Consider the following 18,346-nt stretch of genomic DNA (forward strand, 5'->3'; position numbering starts at 1 on the left):
CCTGTAATCCCAGCACTTTGGGAGGCCAAGGCGAGAGGATCACTTGAGACTGGGAGTTCAAGACCAGCCTGGCCAACATGGTGAAACCCCGTCTCTACTAAAAATACAAAAATTAGCTTGGTGTGGTGGCGTGTGCCTGTAATGGCTGTACATTTTACTTGTAGAAAATGGTTAGAGGACTAGCTGCCCAAACCCTGCAAGGGCCACATTATCTGAGCCTGGCACTTAGAGATTACGGGAACTAGGATCAAAGGCAGAGGCCAAAGTTCTGATTAATTTATTATCACTAGTAACATTTTAACTAATGTTACTACTGGGGAGGCTCAGGCAGGAGAATCACTTGAACCTGGGAGGTGGAGGATGCAGTGAGCCGAGATTGTGCCAACACTGCACTCCAGCCTGGGTGACAGAGCAAGACTCCATCTCAAAACAAAAAAAGATTTCAGATTCTGTACTCCTAGTTGCTATAGGCCAGAAAAGTTATTGTTCTCTCCTTTTATCACTGTCCTATAGTAGATGAGGTTGGGGATTTTCAAAAGCAACTGGCAAGTTCAGTCTCACTGTTGGCTGTGCAGACTTTCATGGGCCTCTTGCCTCTCAACACCTCTGGCCTGTTGTTAGTGTTCTAACAAAGATCACCACTGCCATGGTCACCTGGTGTGTGGACAAGTGGCTATATGTACATAAAAGGTTGACTTTCATTTGAACTATATATGCCACGGATAAGAACGTTTTTGCTCCCATTAAATGTTCTTCTGGGAGAAAAAAAAAACATCAAAGAAACTTTAGGCTTTGGGCTGTGGTTTGTCGTTTAGAACCACCATGAGAATGAGGATCACAAGAAAACCTGACATCTCCCCTCTTCCGTCCCACTTGCTGACAACTTTCTCCCATGCTCCCAATCACGCAAAAAGCCAAGGGAGCAAAAGAAAATGTGTGATAGAACATTCTGGCCATATTCTCTCAGCAGGATCTTGGCCTGTACAAAACACAGTTACTTACCTGCTGGGGAAGTGTTTTGGAGGAAGCAGGGAGGAGAGGCTAACAAGAGAAACTGAATACCCTCTAGGGCAGTAAAGACTGAAGAGTCAGCTGGGCGCGGTGGCTCACGCCTGTAATCCCAGCACTTTGGGAGGCTGAGACGGGTGGATCATGAGGTCAGGAGATCGAGACCATCCTGGCCAACACGGTGAAACCTCATCTCTACTAAAATACAAAAAACTAGCCAGGTGTGGCGGGGTGCAGCTGTAGTCACAGCTACTCAGGAGGCTGAGCCAGGGGAATTGCTTGAATCCGGGAGGTGGTGATTCTAGTGAGCCAAGATTGCACCACTGCACTCCAGCCTGGAGATAGAGTGAGACTCCGTCTCAACAAAACAAAACAAAACAAAAAGACTGAAGAGTCAACCTTAAAAACAGGGGTCAGCAAACCATAAGCCTCAGGCCACATCTGGCCTGCTGCCTGTCTGTAAGTAAAGTTTGATTGGCACACAGGCATGCCTATTCATTTATATTGTCTAGGTGGCTTCCGTACTCGAATGGCAGAGTAGAGTAGGGATAAAGACCGGGCTTACACAGCTCCACACATTTACTGCCTGGCCCTGTGCAGAAACAATTTGTTAACACCTGCTTTAAAAAATTAGAATTTCCTTTAACTTTTGAAAGTAAGTGCTTGGCCAAGAGAATTCGGTTAATCTGTAACGAATGGCAGCAGATACTTAATGGTGGGGGAGGGGATCTCAGAGGCCTCACGAGTTAGTGTTCTGCAATTCTTTTGTAGGATAAAGAACAAGTGGCCTTCAATTTTTCTCCTGCATCCTTTTCTTAGCCAACTATTAAATGCCCTACTTTTCCATGTCTGCAGATTATAGGCAGCTTCACACTCTCTACTTATGATCAGTGAGATCCTGACATCTAAGCGCCCCCTCTGCTGGTTCCCAGGGTAGATGAAAGCAGCAGTTGTTCCCTTCTCCCTAAGGCATAGCCGAGTGTCACTGTGACTACTACACTGGTGGGCAGAGACCACTGCTGTACCTGTTGGCCAAAAGCTGAGACCTAGTTCCCGACGGCGAGGTCAGATAGATGGCCAGGTCTCCTCTCCTGGGGTGGGTGATGGTGATGCGCACAACGACATGCTCCAGGTAGTTGACATGGCGGTTGGGGTTATCTGAGCAGCCCGAAGCTTTATAGATGGAGCGCACTGCACTGTTAGGGCGGATTGTCCTATAACAGAGAGAGAGGGAGTTTGAGCAAATGACACCATAGAGCTCAGGTGAGTGAACCTGGAAGCATGGAATAAACTTACAATGTAAGACAAGTAGCTGACAGCTGGATACTAAACAACAGTGCTATCACCCAAATAACTGGGTCACTGAAAGGATTACCAGTTAATGGGAAAGATGCAAGGGAGAGGTGAAAAAGGAACAAGGTTCTTCCATCTTCATGAAGGTAATAGATCTCAAACTTGAGTATGCATTGATATCACCTTGTTAAAACACAGACTGCTGGTCCCAGAGTGTATGATTGAGTAGGTCTGGGATGGATCTCAAGAATTTGCATTTCTAACAAGTTCCCAGGTGATAGGGATACACTGTGAGAACCACTGTACTGTGGTACAGTGGAGGCTTGGGGATTAGCATAACGGGGGTTCACATTCCTCGCTCTGTAACCCGCCAGCACATTCTTTCCTCTTGCCTACAGGTTCCTGTCTTCCTCTCTAGTTTCTTCCTATGCCACAGTTCCCCTTGAACACTGGGCTGCAGCCACAATGGCATCAGGTTCAACCTCTGGAATAATTCAAGTTTCCCACCTTGGAGACTTTGCACACACTACTCTGCTTGAAGTACTTTTTTTGTTGTTGTTGATGTCCCTATGGCTAACTCTTCTTCCTTCAAGGTCAAAGCTTAAATTTCCCCTCCCTGAGACCTTCATCGAGCCACCGGTGAAAACACATCCCCCATCTCTTATTTTTTACATTGTTAAAATTTCCAACATTCATTTATTATAATTTGTAATTATTTACTTATTATATTTTGGGTGTGATGCCTCCATTAGACTGTAACCTCCACAAGGGTAGGAAGTATTACTTATTCTCCTTTTTATTCCTAATACTTTGCTCAGCGCTTATTTTCAGTAAGTGGGATAAAAATAGTTACTTAGTGAATGAGTTTGTGAATGAATAAACACATAATTCCTTTGATCCCATTTCCTTGTTTTTCAAATGAGAATAACACCCAAGTTGTTACACAGCTTCAACGTGAAAACATACATGAAGTCTCTAGCCCTTGGTGTGGCCCATAGTAAGTGCTCAATAAACACTGGTTAACTTTCACACCCTTTTGTTTTTTCTCTCTCATTCTTCATTCTACAAGAGTAGAATGAAAATAAACTCAAACAACTTTAGTTGGTTTACTTCTGCTTCCCAACACATTTTCTCAAGAATGACAATGTCTCTAGTTTCAACATTAGCCAAGGTTCAAAAATACTTTTCAGAGAGAAAAGCCTCTGAACAGAAAGCCAAGAGCAAAACACTAATAAGCCTACTAAGATAGAATCCTGTTGGCAAACCTTGTCAGCACAGCCTCCAAGTCTACGCCACTAAAACTGGGGAATAGGCCCTGAAAGCTGTGAGTAAACTGCAATCTCATTGACTGTACATTTTGCATCACTCTTCGGATAACTACGCGGTATAGAGTAGTTACAGTTTTTAAAAGTACACTGACTTCTGGAGAATACTTGCACCGTCAAATAGAAATAGTGACAGTAGAAAACCTTCAATAGCCCAGAGGTAAGCATATTCCCCAATCCCTTTTCAAAAGATGCTTTTCTTTGAAGGATTCTTGGGCTATACTAGTGTCAATAGCTCAAAATCCTAGTCATTCTATTACCATTTCATAGTCACATTAGAGAGAAACTACAGAAGCTTTTAGCTTCTGTGTGCAACAAGGGGCTGTCTTGAGCAATTTACTGGCTTGCTCTCTTTTGGGGCATTGTCATGCTGTTTGCCAGCAGCAAGCATTACTTGATTTGTCGGTCTGTGCTCTCCACACACACGTGCTGCCGGGGAACGGTGGTCCACTTCTCTGCCTCCATCACCATGGCTTCTGCATCCATCAGTCCAAATCCATAAAGATGGCTCACTGTGGAAAGCAAGAGACTGGTTAGCTTCACTAAGCTACATATGTCGAATTATAAAGTCACTCAGTGGAGAGCCCAGATACACCCCTGTGGGATCCTAGCTAACTTTCCAGCAATGATTTGAGAAATAAATCCAGCAAAACAAATACATAATCATGTCAAGAAAATAAGACATATGTACAGTTTTCACTGATTGTCTATCACTACCAGTAATATGCCTATCATTTATGAATTGTTACTCCATGTCAGGCACTAGTTTACAGTTTTACATTTAGTCCTCCCAACAATCTTCAGAGGTTAGTGCCATTATTATTATCATCATTCAATAATGAGAAAACTGAAGAACAGAGAAAAAGTTGGCCAAGATTGACTAGCAAGTCACTGGTCGAACTAGATTCTAAAGCACATAGTTTTTCTCCAGGGCCCCCCTGTTTAATCACTTGCATTTAAGTGATGACATCACTGTTTTCACAAGATAAAATAATTAATAGGTTTAACGAGAAGTAACAATGTATATGACTTCTCATAGCGCAAGAAGAACTTACATACAAGAGACACCAATGTTCTGACATGTCTAGTAATTAAGTTGACTACCTTAGAAGACATAAATTATTACTTTTCTTCTAGCATATACAAAATTTATCAAACTTGATCCATGAAATATTTGGAGGCCTCTAGACTTTCATGCCAGCTTCGGGTCTTTGGATCTTTTGGTTCTCAGTTAGCATACCTATTGATCTAAAGCTGAATTTGACATAACTGTCTCAGAAACTTCAATTAGATACAGGAATACTTGGTTGACACAGTAATATATACATGTGCAGCAGATCTTTCTAAAAATACTTTAAAATTCCAGTTGGCACTTAAAATCTCCACTTCTTATTGAACTGTCTCTTATAACTTTATATTCAACACTATGTCCTATTTCCAGTTTTTGTCTAAAACATTTTTTATTATCACATGAATGACTTTATGCAAACATTTATATAGCTGCCCATGCTTATGGATTACATAAATACATTAGCTTGATGGTCAAGGTGTGCTCAGATGTAGTTCCATTCTACCTGCAAAACAACCTCATCACCAAACCTTTTGCTTTAGCAAGGCCACTCTTAGAGACCCTAGTCAGAAGCTACTCTTTCTGCCCCCCTGCTGTTGTCCAGGTTGAGCACTTGGCCTGACAACCCCTCTTTCTTTCTCTCTGCAGAGTTAAGCCCTACTCTTATAAGTTCCTGAAGGCCTGGCTAGTCTATCTTTTCCTTCTTGAAGTACTCTCTGACCAATGAAATAGTGAAAAGACATTTACTGAAATTCGACTATCTGTGACCAGTGGACTTTTCTCCTTTCTATTCTGGTAACTAATTAATTTGTCAGTCCATCTGCCCTTCTGCCCATCCATCCATCCATCCATCATCTATCCCTCCATCCATCCATCATTTCTTGAATGCCTTTGACGTGCCACACGCTGTTATCAGGCACTGCACTTTTTATCTGTGCCATCAATTGCATTGCCAATTAACTCTCTCTGTCAGCATATGTCTTTTTACCCCAGCTGCATTATAAACCGCTTGATGACAGCAACTGGGTCTTGTTTCTTTATGTGTTCTAAGTTAACAGAACTTGATGCACATAGAGGACAAATAAATTATAGTATATAAAAAAGGAACATTGTGCTAGGATGAAAAAATACTGACTTATTCATGCTTATTTGCTGATAATTCTCAGCAAACAAGAAAAAATAATACACATTTTCCTTGTTTTGGGATGTTATGATCTATGTCATCTACATTATTAAGTTCAAGAAGCTCCATGTGAGAAAATCTGTGTAAAGAACCATATGAATGTAAGGTCACCTTACTTTAATAACAGGTACTTAGCCAGATAGGACATATGAAATAAAAAAAGTAAACCTACTTCGCTATGGCACAGATATAGGCAGGAGTTTTATAAAATGTACTTCTGTAATTTTTATTATTTTTTTTAAATTAAAAAGTAAGCATATTCATTGTAAAACATCTTATCCAGAAAAGAGTAAACAAAATGAAAGTTATCAAAAACCTTATCACAAGTTGATAACTTTTATGAAAAATTCTGAATATTTAGTTTTAGTTCCATAACATCATGAGGGTTCATTAAAAAGGGACAGAGGTACTCACATGATACAGAATGTCAAATTTGGGCTTAAGGAACTAAACTGTGGAGATCATGAGAATCATTATATTCTTACTCATCATTTAACCATAGCCTATACCAGGTCATCATGGACAGTCGATGGGATTTTTCCCCCGCCCCGGGGAAATAATTGAAATTGAAAGATGTTATGTCAGGAGTTCTACCTCCGATCGTCCTTAAATATCCCCCATGCTAGGGTCAAGTGGTTTTAAACTAGCTCAACTCATCATTTTATTTCAGTTTAGGGAAATAAGATGAAAGATTTGATTCCATGTTGGGGGTGTGGAGAAGGGAGGTGGAGACTTGGAGAGGGCAAAGGCTTTGAGCTGTCACTGCAATACCAGGTACGTGCCCCACCTGAGCGCCCACGCTTGCACTCAGCTGCACTGGCTCCTATTTCCACCTCCCCTCCTCCATAACTGTCCACCTAACCACCATGAGGACATAAATTAACATGAAGAGTCAGATACAGCAAACACTTCATGCCTGTTAAACAACCACTTGAGTTAAGTAGAAACGCACCTTGAGACTTTATGAAGGCCATAAATTTGTTTCCTTTTCCAATTCAATTTCTACCCTCCAGAGACAACGTCTGTTCATGGAACACTCAAACTAGATGCTTAGAAAAGAGGCTGACTAGCTACAGTTAAACTGCAGACTGGTCAATGAAAAAAAAACTTCATACTAATACAGTATTAATAAACAAGAAAACTGGTTGCTGAGTAGATCAATGAAGGTTAATATATCAATAAGGGAAATTGCACAATAAATGTGTTGGGCAGATGAACTCCCTCAAAATCTGGTGTCAATAGGAGAAAGAGCCATTAAGCAGTTTGGAAGCACTAACAATTTTTTATATAAAATTTTCATACTTAAAATGACCTATAAAGAGAGAAACATTGACTTTTTGGGTGACCATTTGAGTCAAGTCTGTCTTGCTCATCTACTGTTATCCTGAGGGGCTCCCAAGGGTTCAGAGTATGAGTCTCTCCAGGGGCTGTGAAATGCCTGGCTTGGAGCAGGGCTTTCATCAATATTTGTGAAATGAATGAATGGTACCGAGAAGAGAAATGTTATTTAATTCACCAAGTGTCATAAAGTGTTTACTAGGGAATTGTAAGGGGAAATTAAGAGACCTGTTCTTTTTATTACTGATTTCTGTAAAGTCACCCTTAACATTTGAAATTTATTCAAGGACAGAGCCAATATTCACATTTTACAATATACAATTATAGCAAATATACCGTACAAACGGTTGGTTACGATACGGCCATTCCATAAAGAAAGTAATCTTACTTATGCACATTTCTCATGCCCATTTCAGAGCAAAAGCTGAGCCTGAATATAATTTTATGATGATCAAGAGGAAGCCTCTCTGTGCAAGCACTGTGTAAAATGCAAAATTGCATGAAATCAGAGCACTATTAACATTGGTGTGAACAGGAATCCCGACCAGTTCAAATAGAATTTTTCATTCCTAAGAGTGGGGGCAGAAACATTCAATTCAGTTTTAACCTTAGTTAAAATTCAAAAATCAAATATTAAAAACATATTGAGGGAACAAAGTACGTATATGGAATAATTAAAGATCTTGAAGCAAAGTTACTGGAGTACATTTCGGAAAGTAAATTTGTTTTTTAGTGGAGTGAGGTAGGACAAGCTCTGTTTCAATAAAGGAGGTTTGCAAAACTTGCCTACCATTATATCTGTTCCTTTAGAGTTCAGGACTGTTTACATTTGATAGGTATAAGATATCAACTGAGGTCTCACACATAGCCTCATTTATGCACGTAAGCTCAGGAAAGCTGTTTCATCTTGCACCAGAAGTACAGCTAGTTTTTATTCAAAAGTATCCAAAGGCTTCCCTGCTGGGAATAGTCAGATGGACAAGAGAACATAGGAAAATAGTTAATATTCTCTGGCAGGTATATTCTTATTTTCTGATGAGACCAGAAGTGCTGAGAGAAGATAATCGTTAGGCACACAAGTAGGTAATTGTGTAGTTTGAAAGCAGATTCAGTTAATACACACAACAGCTTCAGCTAGGAGGCCTAAAAGACTCTATTTTAAAGATAAGCTAGAAAGCTCAGCAGGAAAAAAAAAAAAAAAAAAAAAGAAGTTTCTGGGCGTAAGAAGCTGTAACCAGGAAAAATTGGGTATATGTTCATCTCTTTTAGTGGATGGTCCTTACTGGAGCCAGCTATTTAACAGTTTTACAAAATTACACTGAATGGATAATTCATGATGATACTAACAAGATTATTAGTAAATCACTCTACAAGGAATTGACTGGTTACAAACAGTTTGAGCTTCCTAAAGTGAAAGAGGACCTTTCTGCTAAAACATAGCGTTATGCAGCGTCCCGCAAACAAATACATAAAGTAGGGCAAACAAAATAAGGCCAACAAGCAGCACCAAAAACTCTCTCCAAGGAGCCCAGGAGAAGCTTTAAATTTGGCCTATGCCTGAAAAAATGCAACTTAGTAACAACTGTCCATTACTGAGTATTTAACGTAAAAGCATAGCTAAAATACCTCCCTATTCCTTATGACCAGGGAGAGTAAATGTCCACATTTGCTCAGGGCTGTCTGATGTTAGCATTGAAATGCTTGAGCCCTGGGAACTCCCTCATTCCTGGGCAAACCAGGAGACTGGTCACCGTACGTGCAACTGAAATCGGAATGTGACAGTACTATGGAGAGACAGTACTCTCCCAACTGTTAACATCAATAATCTAGTTCCTAGAGGGCAGTCAGGCATCCTGCACCTATATTTCTATTTGTTCAGATGCACATAACCATCAAAATATGAAACATGGACGATAAATTAGATTCAATTATTTGATTATTTGAAAGCATCTGTTTCAATATACTTCACCAAGGTAAGTTAAAAATTGATCCAATTAATTATCATATCACTCAGGTTGCAAAGCACCTACTCTGTATTCAACACCATACTCAACAGTGGGATCCAAATGCAACAGAAAATAATTTGTGTTCTCACTCAAGTAGGAGGTGAGACAAGAATAACTTTATAATTTGAGAAACAAAAGCACCAAAATGTATAATTGCTGTAAGTATAAAAGGACATCCAAAGAGTAAGAAATCAATCAAATACAAGGGATAGGAAGCAACCTCATGGAACCAGGTGTACAGTAAGTACTCAATCCATGTGAACCAAAATCTGCAGTAACCTAAGGTAACCTGAGGGGAAAGTGATCCATATTTGGATTGAGGTTTCATGCATGTGTAGGATTTAGTTAGGTGGAGACGAAGGTAGCACATCGCAGGGGCCAGGACTGAGCATCCTAGTTAGATAATTAAGTCTTTGTGTGGTTCATTGAGGCACCAAGGAAACCAGCATTCCTATAGTCGGGTGAATGGTCAGCAGGGGAAGGGGAGAGTAAGTATGCAGGGAATAGACAGTGAGACCAGACTGCAGGAGAACTCAAAGACAACCACGATTGCTGGGTGTCAGCTGCCATCAATCAAGTTGTTGCTATTCTCATCTACCTATAAGTAAACCACCAGAATAAAAGGTAGTTACCCAAATTCCTGTCTTGAGGAGGGCTGCTTGATCTGTGGGCTGGGTAGAAATTCTGAACCAGAGATCAAAGAGCTGCCTGCAGCTGTTGCAGTCCTAGCACCTCGGGATTCTTTGATCCTCAATGTGCTGAACCACCTGCTCTGAAATAACTGCTCCCACCACGTACCCTGTGCCTCCCTCACCTACTAATCAAACCAGGCCAAATGTGCAGGACAGGAGGAGAGCATGCAACTGAGAGAACCTTGGGACACTTTCCCAAGTTGCCACATCCCACAGGCATAATGTAAACACTTAAGTAATTTTTTTTTTTAATGTAAAAAGAAACAGCTAAATATGAAAACAAAATGAAGCTTCCTAAGGAAGAAAGAAAAAGTGGGAAGTGATACTTTTCAGTCTCCTGTTGGCAGTTTCACACCTAAATATCTGACAGTGGAAAGCCAGAATGCTCCCAGAAACACCTACTTCTTCCTCTGTCTTATTCCCTTCCTCCGCTATCTCTTCTTCATGTACTCTTACACTTCAGGGCGAAAGGAGCATGAGCTTCTTAGAGATTCAGAACTATAGTTGCAATGCTTTCTTCTGCTTCTCACTGCAAAAATGCAGACTCCCTTGGGGTAGTAAAATGGAGCAGCTGGCACCTGTGTTCTGCTGCCTGGTATTTATTTATTATTTATTTATTTAGAGACGGAGTTTCACTCCTGTTGCCCAGGCTGGAGTGCAATGGTGTGATCTCAGCTCACTGCAACCTCTGCCTCCCAGGTTCAAGCGATTCTCCTGCCTCAGCCTCCCAAGTAGCTGGGATTACAGGCATGCACCACCATGCCTGGCTAATTTTGTATTTCCAGTAGAGATGGGCTTTCACCATGTTGGCCAGGCTGGTCTCGAACTCCCGACCTCAAGTGATCCACCCAACTCGGCCTCCCAAACTTTTGGGATTACAGGTGTGAGCCACTGCACCTGGCTGCCTGGTTTGTTTTTTATTTTTCCCTTGCTCTTCCTAAAATCTCAGGCTCTCATAACAACTCCAGCCAGATTCAAACATGCCAGCCGTCACCAGCGCTACCGAGAACTTGCACATGGAAAGTTTCCAGATACTGTCTCCTGGGCCTGCACTTCAAAGCTACTCTTGGGGATGGGTTTGGTCAGCAGTTGTACATAGTCAGACAGGTTCTTTAGTACAGACTAGGAAAATACTGCGGAGCTCCTCTTCCCCACGTATGATGTACTTCATTATACACATATAGGAATATAATGTTTATATATACACACACAATTTATTATATTCTATATGAACATACAGAAACATATTTATTACTATTTGTTTCATTTGCAGAGTAAAAACAAGAAGGAGATATGTCTGCTTTCTGTCAAGGGCCTCTTTCCATTTTAAGAAAAGAAAAAAGTGTCAAATTATTTTCTTATTTTCTTCTGACCAGTCTTCATTTATTTGCTCCCAGCATGGTTACAATAGGCAAGTAATTTGCTTCAGGTAATTAATGGGTATTTCTTGAACAGGAGTAGGAAAACTATTATACCAGCCTGGGGAGACCAAGCCATGTTACCCACAGCATATCCAGATCCCATTTTTGCTTGTTTTTAGGAATGACTGTCTGGACAAAGATGAGAACAAGATAGAAAATGTACCACAAGGGCCTTTGGGGAAAGGCTAGTTGAAGATTAGATTGACCAGATGTCAGTTCCCCAGCCTAGAGCTTCTTGATGTAAAACTTGAGCAAACAATGAATGAAATGGGAGTTTGGTTAGCTGGCAGCCAAAATTCCTGTTTGTGGATTATTTACATATTACTTTTAGATAATTCTTTATTTAATTTTCCTTTAGTTTTGCTTTGCTTTTCCCTTAAGTTCTCATAAGATAAAGGAATAGAAAATTTAGCTAACATTTATTTCAAGTGAATGCCTGTTTACTCAGTGGTTAACAGTAATTACAAAGATTTGGTTATTTCATCCAGCTACACATCCATCAGCTCACCTCACAAGGAGCCTTCTTCACCCACTGTTGGAGGTGATGATGGCAAAGAACAAAGAAAAATTATTCCTCGTCACTGGGAATGTCACCATTTCACCGAGAAGAAAGCTACCACATATCCTTCTCAGTTTCTGCCACTATGTTAGGCTTCTCAGGAGCATTTCCTTTACTTTCATGAAACTCAAATAATTTTTAAGCTTAATGGATATCAGTAGGGAAATTTCTGTAAAATTTATGAAAAGTAAGCCATTACTGAGAACTGGATGTCCTTTTAGAAAAAATAAGACTTGAGATGGCCCTAAAATCCTTCAGTAAGATTTGGGTTCATGGAGAAAAGGTAATGAGACCAGGATATTTGGAATGGTAACATTTTCAAGGAAGCTCTGTGGTCCTGGAATGCATGGCTTGATTTACTCTGGAGGCAATGAGTGCCAACGATCAAGGAAATGACATAATTGAATTGATATTCTGGAAAGATTAATCTGGGATTTGTTATACAGGATATCAGGGGCAGAAGGAACCTATTTGTTATACAGGATATCAGGGGCAGGGAACCTATTGCAATGGTGCAGGCATGTGAGATTATAAACCAGGTTATGGGAATGGTGAATTTTCTAAATGAGAGATCAGGTAAGGAAGAAGCAATGGAGTTTTGCAATTAAAACTGGAGGTGACCAAGGAGTCAAGAACACCGTGATGGCCAGAAGGGTACCCCTGACAACAGAGGTCAGCTTTGGGGAGAAGTTGTTTTGTGAAAGATGATTGATAGCTTCTGTTTTACAAGTTCTCAACTGTAAATGACACAGAGAGGGCCTTGTGCAGAGATTCTAGATTGGTAATGGTTGAAGTCAATGTTGAAGACGTACAACTGAAAATCTTTACTGAAGACATGATACTTGTAACTGAGAAAAAGGCAGACATGTGAAAGAAAAGCAGTGGCATTAAGAGGATGGGAGAGGAAGGGAGGGAGGGAGAGAGAGGAAGAAAGAGAGAAACTCCCTCCTTCCCTCTCTCCCTCTGTAAACAACAGACCTCAGAGAATGACTAAGGTTAAAGAAGGGGAGAAAAGAATAAGTAAAGAGTCAAAGAACCAGGGCTATATCTGTACATCATTAAAAAGAAAGAGAGATCTAGACTGGGTTGATCTAGAGCATGAATCCTAGAGGAAGACAATAGGTCTTCAGATATGGCAAGCAGGAGATGGGTCAAAGTTGTAGAATAATTTCTCTTCAAAGGCAGAAGTAGAAACAATAAAAGTAGAAACAAGATTGCAAAGAATTACGGAAGGACTGAATGAACAGTAAGGAAATGGATGCAGCTAATTCGACTACTTGCTGGGAATTTTTAGTTGTGAAAGGAGGGATGGAACGAAGGCAGTAGAATGGAAAAGGTTTTCGGTTTTTTTTCTCCCCCTTTAAGAGTGATAGGAAGTTTGGAAGCATATGGTCATGGTCCAATTGACAGAAAAGAGAATGGATGTAGCTGGGAGGAAATGGCTCAGCAACTGACAAGAGAGATGTTTGAGGAAAACCTTTCACAACTTCCTTATTGAAACAGCAGGAAAAACACGATTTGAGAGACTACTTTTTCATTTCTTCTAGGGATGGCACTTTATTCTTCTAAGGATGGCACTTCCAGATGCACAGGAGAGAAGGTAATTCATTACATATGGTGGGCGACTTAGGACAGTGGTCCTCAAACTTGCATGTGCACCAGAATCATCCAGGACTTGTTAAAGCACACACTGCTCGGTCCCAGTGATGCAGGAGTTTTGAGGTAAGGCCCAGAAATGTGAATTTCTAACATGCTTTCAGGTGATGCTGGTATATTGTTGGTCCAGGGACCACACTTTGAGAACACTTAGGTTATTAGGGATGGCATCTCCTGGCAAAGTCTGGTTAATTAGGCTAACATCTCCAGCATAGGCCCTGAGACTCTACAGGCATGATTCTCAAATACCCCTTCCCCTCATGCCAGGAGCAAAAGAAATGAGAGTTGACTGCACAGTATATGATGTAAGCATCTTTTTATATGGTTATCCCAAACATTTCTGCTTCTCTTACAGAAACATTTTGAGAAGATAAAAGTTCCCTTAATTAACTTGCACTTGCATTATCACTCAAAGAAGGAAGTCTAGATACTTCCTTATGTATCCTACATATGTCAATATTTACAAGGACTCCACCCCAAATATGGATCTTCTACTGGAACTCAAATGAAAGAATCATACATTTGAATTCAAGAAGCTTCCATCATTTTTGTTGAATGTAAAAAAAGTACCTGAAAATAATTATAGATTTGTGCTTAGCACTTGCTCACTTAAGATTCTGAGATTTTACTTCAAACTTTGTTTAGAGAGTTGGTGATAAAGATAGTGATGAAATAGTCACAGATATTGCAATTTTTTTTTTTTAAATGGAGTCTTGCTCTGTCACTCAGACTGGAGTCTGAATGCACATTCCTTAAGGTGTTAAGTACATACAGCATTGTTAGGATAGAATCAGGGTTTGACTGAGTTGAATGAAAAATCATGCTCAGTGTACAAAGGTGAAAATAGAAAATGCACTGACGTGTCTATTTCTGAATCCTACTGCCCCTACAATTGAAGCACATTTAATGCATTGAGCATGCTTCTCAAAAAGAGAGGCAGGGGGGAAATTTTACAGGGGAGGCAAAATTCATATCTTACATATGTATTTTATTACACAGTAGCTAATAAAATCCTCACAACGATCTTATTAGCAAGATAGTATTATTCACATTTTCTAGCTGAAGAAACTAGGTCTCATGAACACGAAAAGAACTTGTGCAAAGCCATAGAAACTCAAGCTCAAGTCTTCAGAATTTCTTTCTACTATATATTTATCCATTGATTACTGTGGTCTATAAGACATACAGTATTTCTTACCACTAAGGTACTCAAATAAATTATAATCCTCAGAATAACCCTGCAAGGTAATAAAGGGGGAAAACATATTAGGAAATCATCTACATAACTTTGTTTTGTCCAAGTCAACTACACAAAGTACTGCTCTCATCTTCAAAACTTCAGAACTCATTAAAACATCATGTGCAACATATATATATATATGTTGGACTTGGAAGGAAAGTTTAACATCTGGTCCCTAACACTTTCCCCTACTCTTGCTGAGAAATGACCTTCTTCGGTCATTTCTATCAGGGATTTTCTGTGGCACTTATAGATTGAAGAATGACATTGAGTATCAAAGAGCAACTTCCCATTTGTTAACATCCAGCAGTGATCACAATAGCTTTCTTTTTGGCTCTTCCAAGGATGACTCTGGAAATTTCAGGGTGTACTGTGTCTTCTGGTATAACACCATGAAATGAAGCCTGTTGAAGCCATTATCGGGACATGTGATAGAAGTTTAATTGCTTTGAAATGCCAAAGGCTAGCAAGATGTGAGCATGTGCAAAGAGTCTGAATTGAGATGCTAAGAAAAAAAAAAAGAGTCTGGATCTATTTATTTCCCAGAAGATGTATCCAGATGGATTCTGCAAAGCAGCTGCCTGGAGTCTCACTGTATAGTGCTAGGTGCAGCGGACTTAGGAAGTCATGCATAGAACCAGGGAAGGATTAATTTTCAGCATTTCTTTTTGAGCCTTTGGATTTGGTTTATATTATAGACATTGGCACTAATATAAAGATCTCTCTAGACAACAAAATAGGATAGGCTAAGCCATCTTTACTAAAATTGAATTTGGAAAAGATGTAATCATAAGCCCCCTTTCCTCCTGTTTATTTGGGCCCTCTTATTGATCCTCAACTAGTTTCCACAGGGCTCACTTACCACAGTCTCGGTGTGGTCACAGCAAGTTAGAGTCCTCTGTCCCTGATGTGGGATATGAAACTGGTGCTACAGTCTGTGCTAGGAATATCTGATGCCAGAATCCAAACTTATATGCATGTATTAATTTCAATGAGAGAGTTTCTCCTGTTTACCTCAATCGCAGTTTATTCCTTTCACATTTAAAGCTCTATTCCTTGGTAGAAAAAATGAGCTATGGGGAGTATGTTCATAAGACAGGTTGATGATAATCATGGAAGACTTCAAATGAAGCCTTTTCACCCCTGCTCTGGGCTCATAGATCCTACATATGCCAATATTTACAAGGACTCCACCCTAAATATGGATCTTCTACTGGAACTCAAATGAAAGAATCATACATTTGAATTCAAGGAGCTTCCATCATTTTTGTTGAATGTAAAAAAAGTACCTGAAAAGGATTATAGATTTGTGCTTAGCACTTATGCTCACTTAAGATTCTGAGATTTTACTTCAAACTTTGTTTAGAGAGCTAGTGATAAAGATAGTCATGAAATAGTCACAGATATTGCAATTTTTTTTTTTTTTTAAATGGAGTCTTGCTCTGTCACTCAGACCGGAGTGCAGTGGCACAATATCAGCTCACTGCAACCTCCACCTCCCAGGTTCAAGGGATTCTCCTGTCTCAGCTTCCCGAGTAGCTGGGATTACAGGCGCCCGCCACCATGCCCAGCTAATTTTTGTATTTTTAGTAGAGATGGGGTTTCACCATGTTGGCCAGGCTGGTTTTGAACTCCTGACCTCGTGATCCGCCCACTTCAGCCTCCCAAACTGCTGGGATTAGAGGCATAAGCCACCGCTCCTGGCCAGATATTGCAAAATTTTATTTAACTCTAGTAACACTGAGTTACTTTGCCAATGAAGAAATAGGTTCTGTGGGTATCAAGACTGAAGCAATGGCTGCAGGTTAAAATGAACAGAACCATCTCTGGTTGCATACTTCTTAAAAGATACCTGTGCCTTTGATAGCTCTGGAAGAAATCACAACAGAATTCCATGCAACGGGGATGCCCATGTGGGACTTCTGTTGATTACAGAAAGGTACCTCTTTCCTTAAGGTGGACATCATCCCACCGTAGGGCACGGCACATTCCTTGGTGACTGGATCCAAGGCCAGATTTCTGTCCCCACCCACTCAACCCTTTAGTTTGGCTCCCTTGTGCAGTTAACAACCTAGGCAACCAAGTGTGGCAGCTCTGTCAAACAATCAGGTATTTCTCATGTTTTTAGCTATCTTCTCTGATTCTTTCATGATATGTGACTGCAATTCAGTGGGGGTTTTAGGCTTCTAAGATGCACAGTATTGAACTTTGGAACCAAGCTGGATACATATCTTCTACTTTGGCTGTAAATATACTTCTGAAGGTAAAACAAGAAAAGAAGCAGATGATTTCCTGACAAAACCATCCCACATAGTATATTAAGAAAGCATACACATTGTAACCTCTGGTGGGTTCAGAAAAACAATATAACTTCTTAAGACTATTGAAAATTCTAAGTTGGCTTCATGGCCTAGAAAAAGAATATGAATACAATACTTTGGAAGGAGGAAAAGTCATTTATAAACCCTAAGAGCTTCTGTCATTCTGCTTGCATAGCACGTGTACATCAACTCAAGATGTATACACAATTATGTATACTTGCTTTCTTTAAATGTTTGTAAGGTTATATGGCAAATACAAAGACTACAATTGTATGCTAAAAAGAAAGTCAAATATCAGAAGTTAGATGGCTTTTTGGAGGTCATGGTGAGCAACAACAACCAACGAAAAGACTTTGGTCAAAGGAAATACGTGAAGGCTTCTCAAAGCACAATTTCTGACCTGATACTTTTCAAGAAGCAATCTTGTCACCACGCCCTTTGCCCGGGGTTTATTAAAGAGTCATTTCAAAAAGCACTTCTTTCTCTTCTTAAAAAACGAAAGTGGGATGTAGCAAAGGTGATTATATATCCCAACTCTACAACTTTCCTCATTTAGAAGAAGGCCAAGAGACGATAAAAAATTTCGCTGAATGTCACAGTCTTAAGGTCACGAATACACAACTGCATACTAAGATAATATAAAATGATAACTGCAAGACAATTTCATTTCAACCAGTCAATTTGTTACATATATGCCATTTTGTAAGACATATCATAGGAACAATAGATTCACACCATCAATGTAAGAAATAATATTCTTTTTGACATCAGACTAGCAACTTGAATCAACTTGCTTGAAAGTCATTACTATTATCTAGCTCACTTTCTCAATCACTGCAGCAGCTCCAAAATGGTTTTCAAATGAAATGAGAACTCCTAACTGTAGGATTCAAGTAGCTCTGCTTTTGATTTCTTTTAGATTACTTTCCTCATCACACCATACCTGTCCTTTTTGCACACTGGGCCCTCTCTTTTGCCCCTTCCCCTGACCTGTTGCCTTCACCATAGCTGTCTCCTCCAGTTATAATTTCCAGTCCCCAGGAAACACAAACAAAAGAAGGCATTTGTTTAAACTAAAAGAAACTACAGTATTCCAGATAAGCTTGGTTCTCCAACTTTTGGTAACCCTCAAGTTCTCAAACACCTTTCGCCCTTTCACTGTACTTATTTATGCTTTATTTAGGTTAGGGATATGACATTAATATACTTCATAATCACTGGCAGATTGTGCTATT

General features: G+C 40.0%; 1 protein-coding gene across 5 annotated transcripts in view; it reads right to left on the minus strand.

Moving 5' to 3' along the window:
• Window positions 1-18,346, minus strand: part of PCSK5 (proprotein convertase subtilisin/kexin type 5) — a 462,318-nt gene that overhangs the window by 190,921 nt on the left and 253,051 nt on the right. For all 5 annotated transcript variants that reach the window (XM_037998500.2, XM_007969534.3, XM_007969533.3 and 2 more), the window contains 2 exons: window positions 4,021-4,138; window positions 2,034-2,222 (listed from right to left, as the gene is read on the minus strand). In XM_037998500.2, the coding sequence (XP_037854428.2) occupies window positions 2,034-2,222; window positions 4,021-4,138 (307 nt within the window). The remainder of the gene's footprint in view (window positions 1-2,033; window positions 2,223-4,020; window positions 4,139-18,346) is intronic.

Source organism: Chlorocebus sabaeus, chromosome 12 (genome assembly GCF_047675955.1).
Source record: "Chlorocebus sabaeus isolate Y175 chromosome 12, mChlSab1.0.hap1, whole genome shotgun sequence".
Classification (NCBI taxonomy): Eukaryota; Metazoa; Chordata; class Mammalia; order Primates; family Cercopithecidae; genus Chlorocebus; species Chlorocebus sabaeus.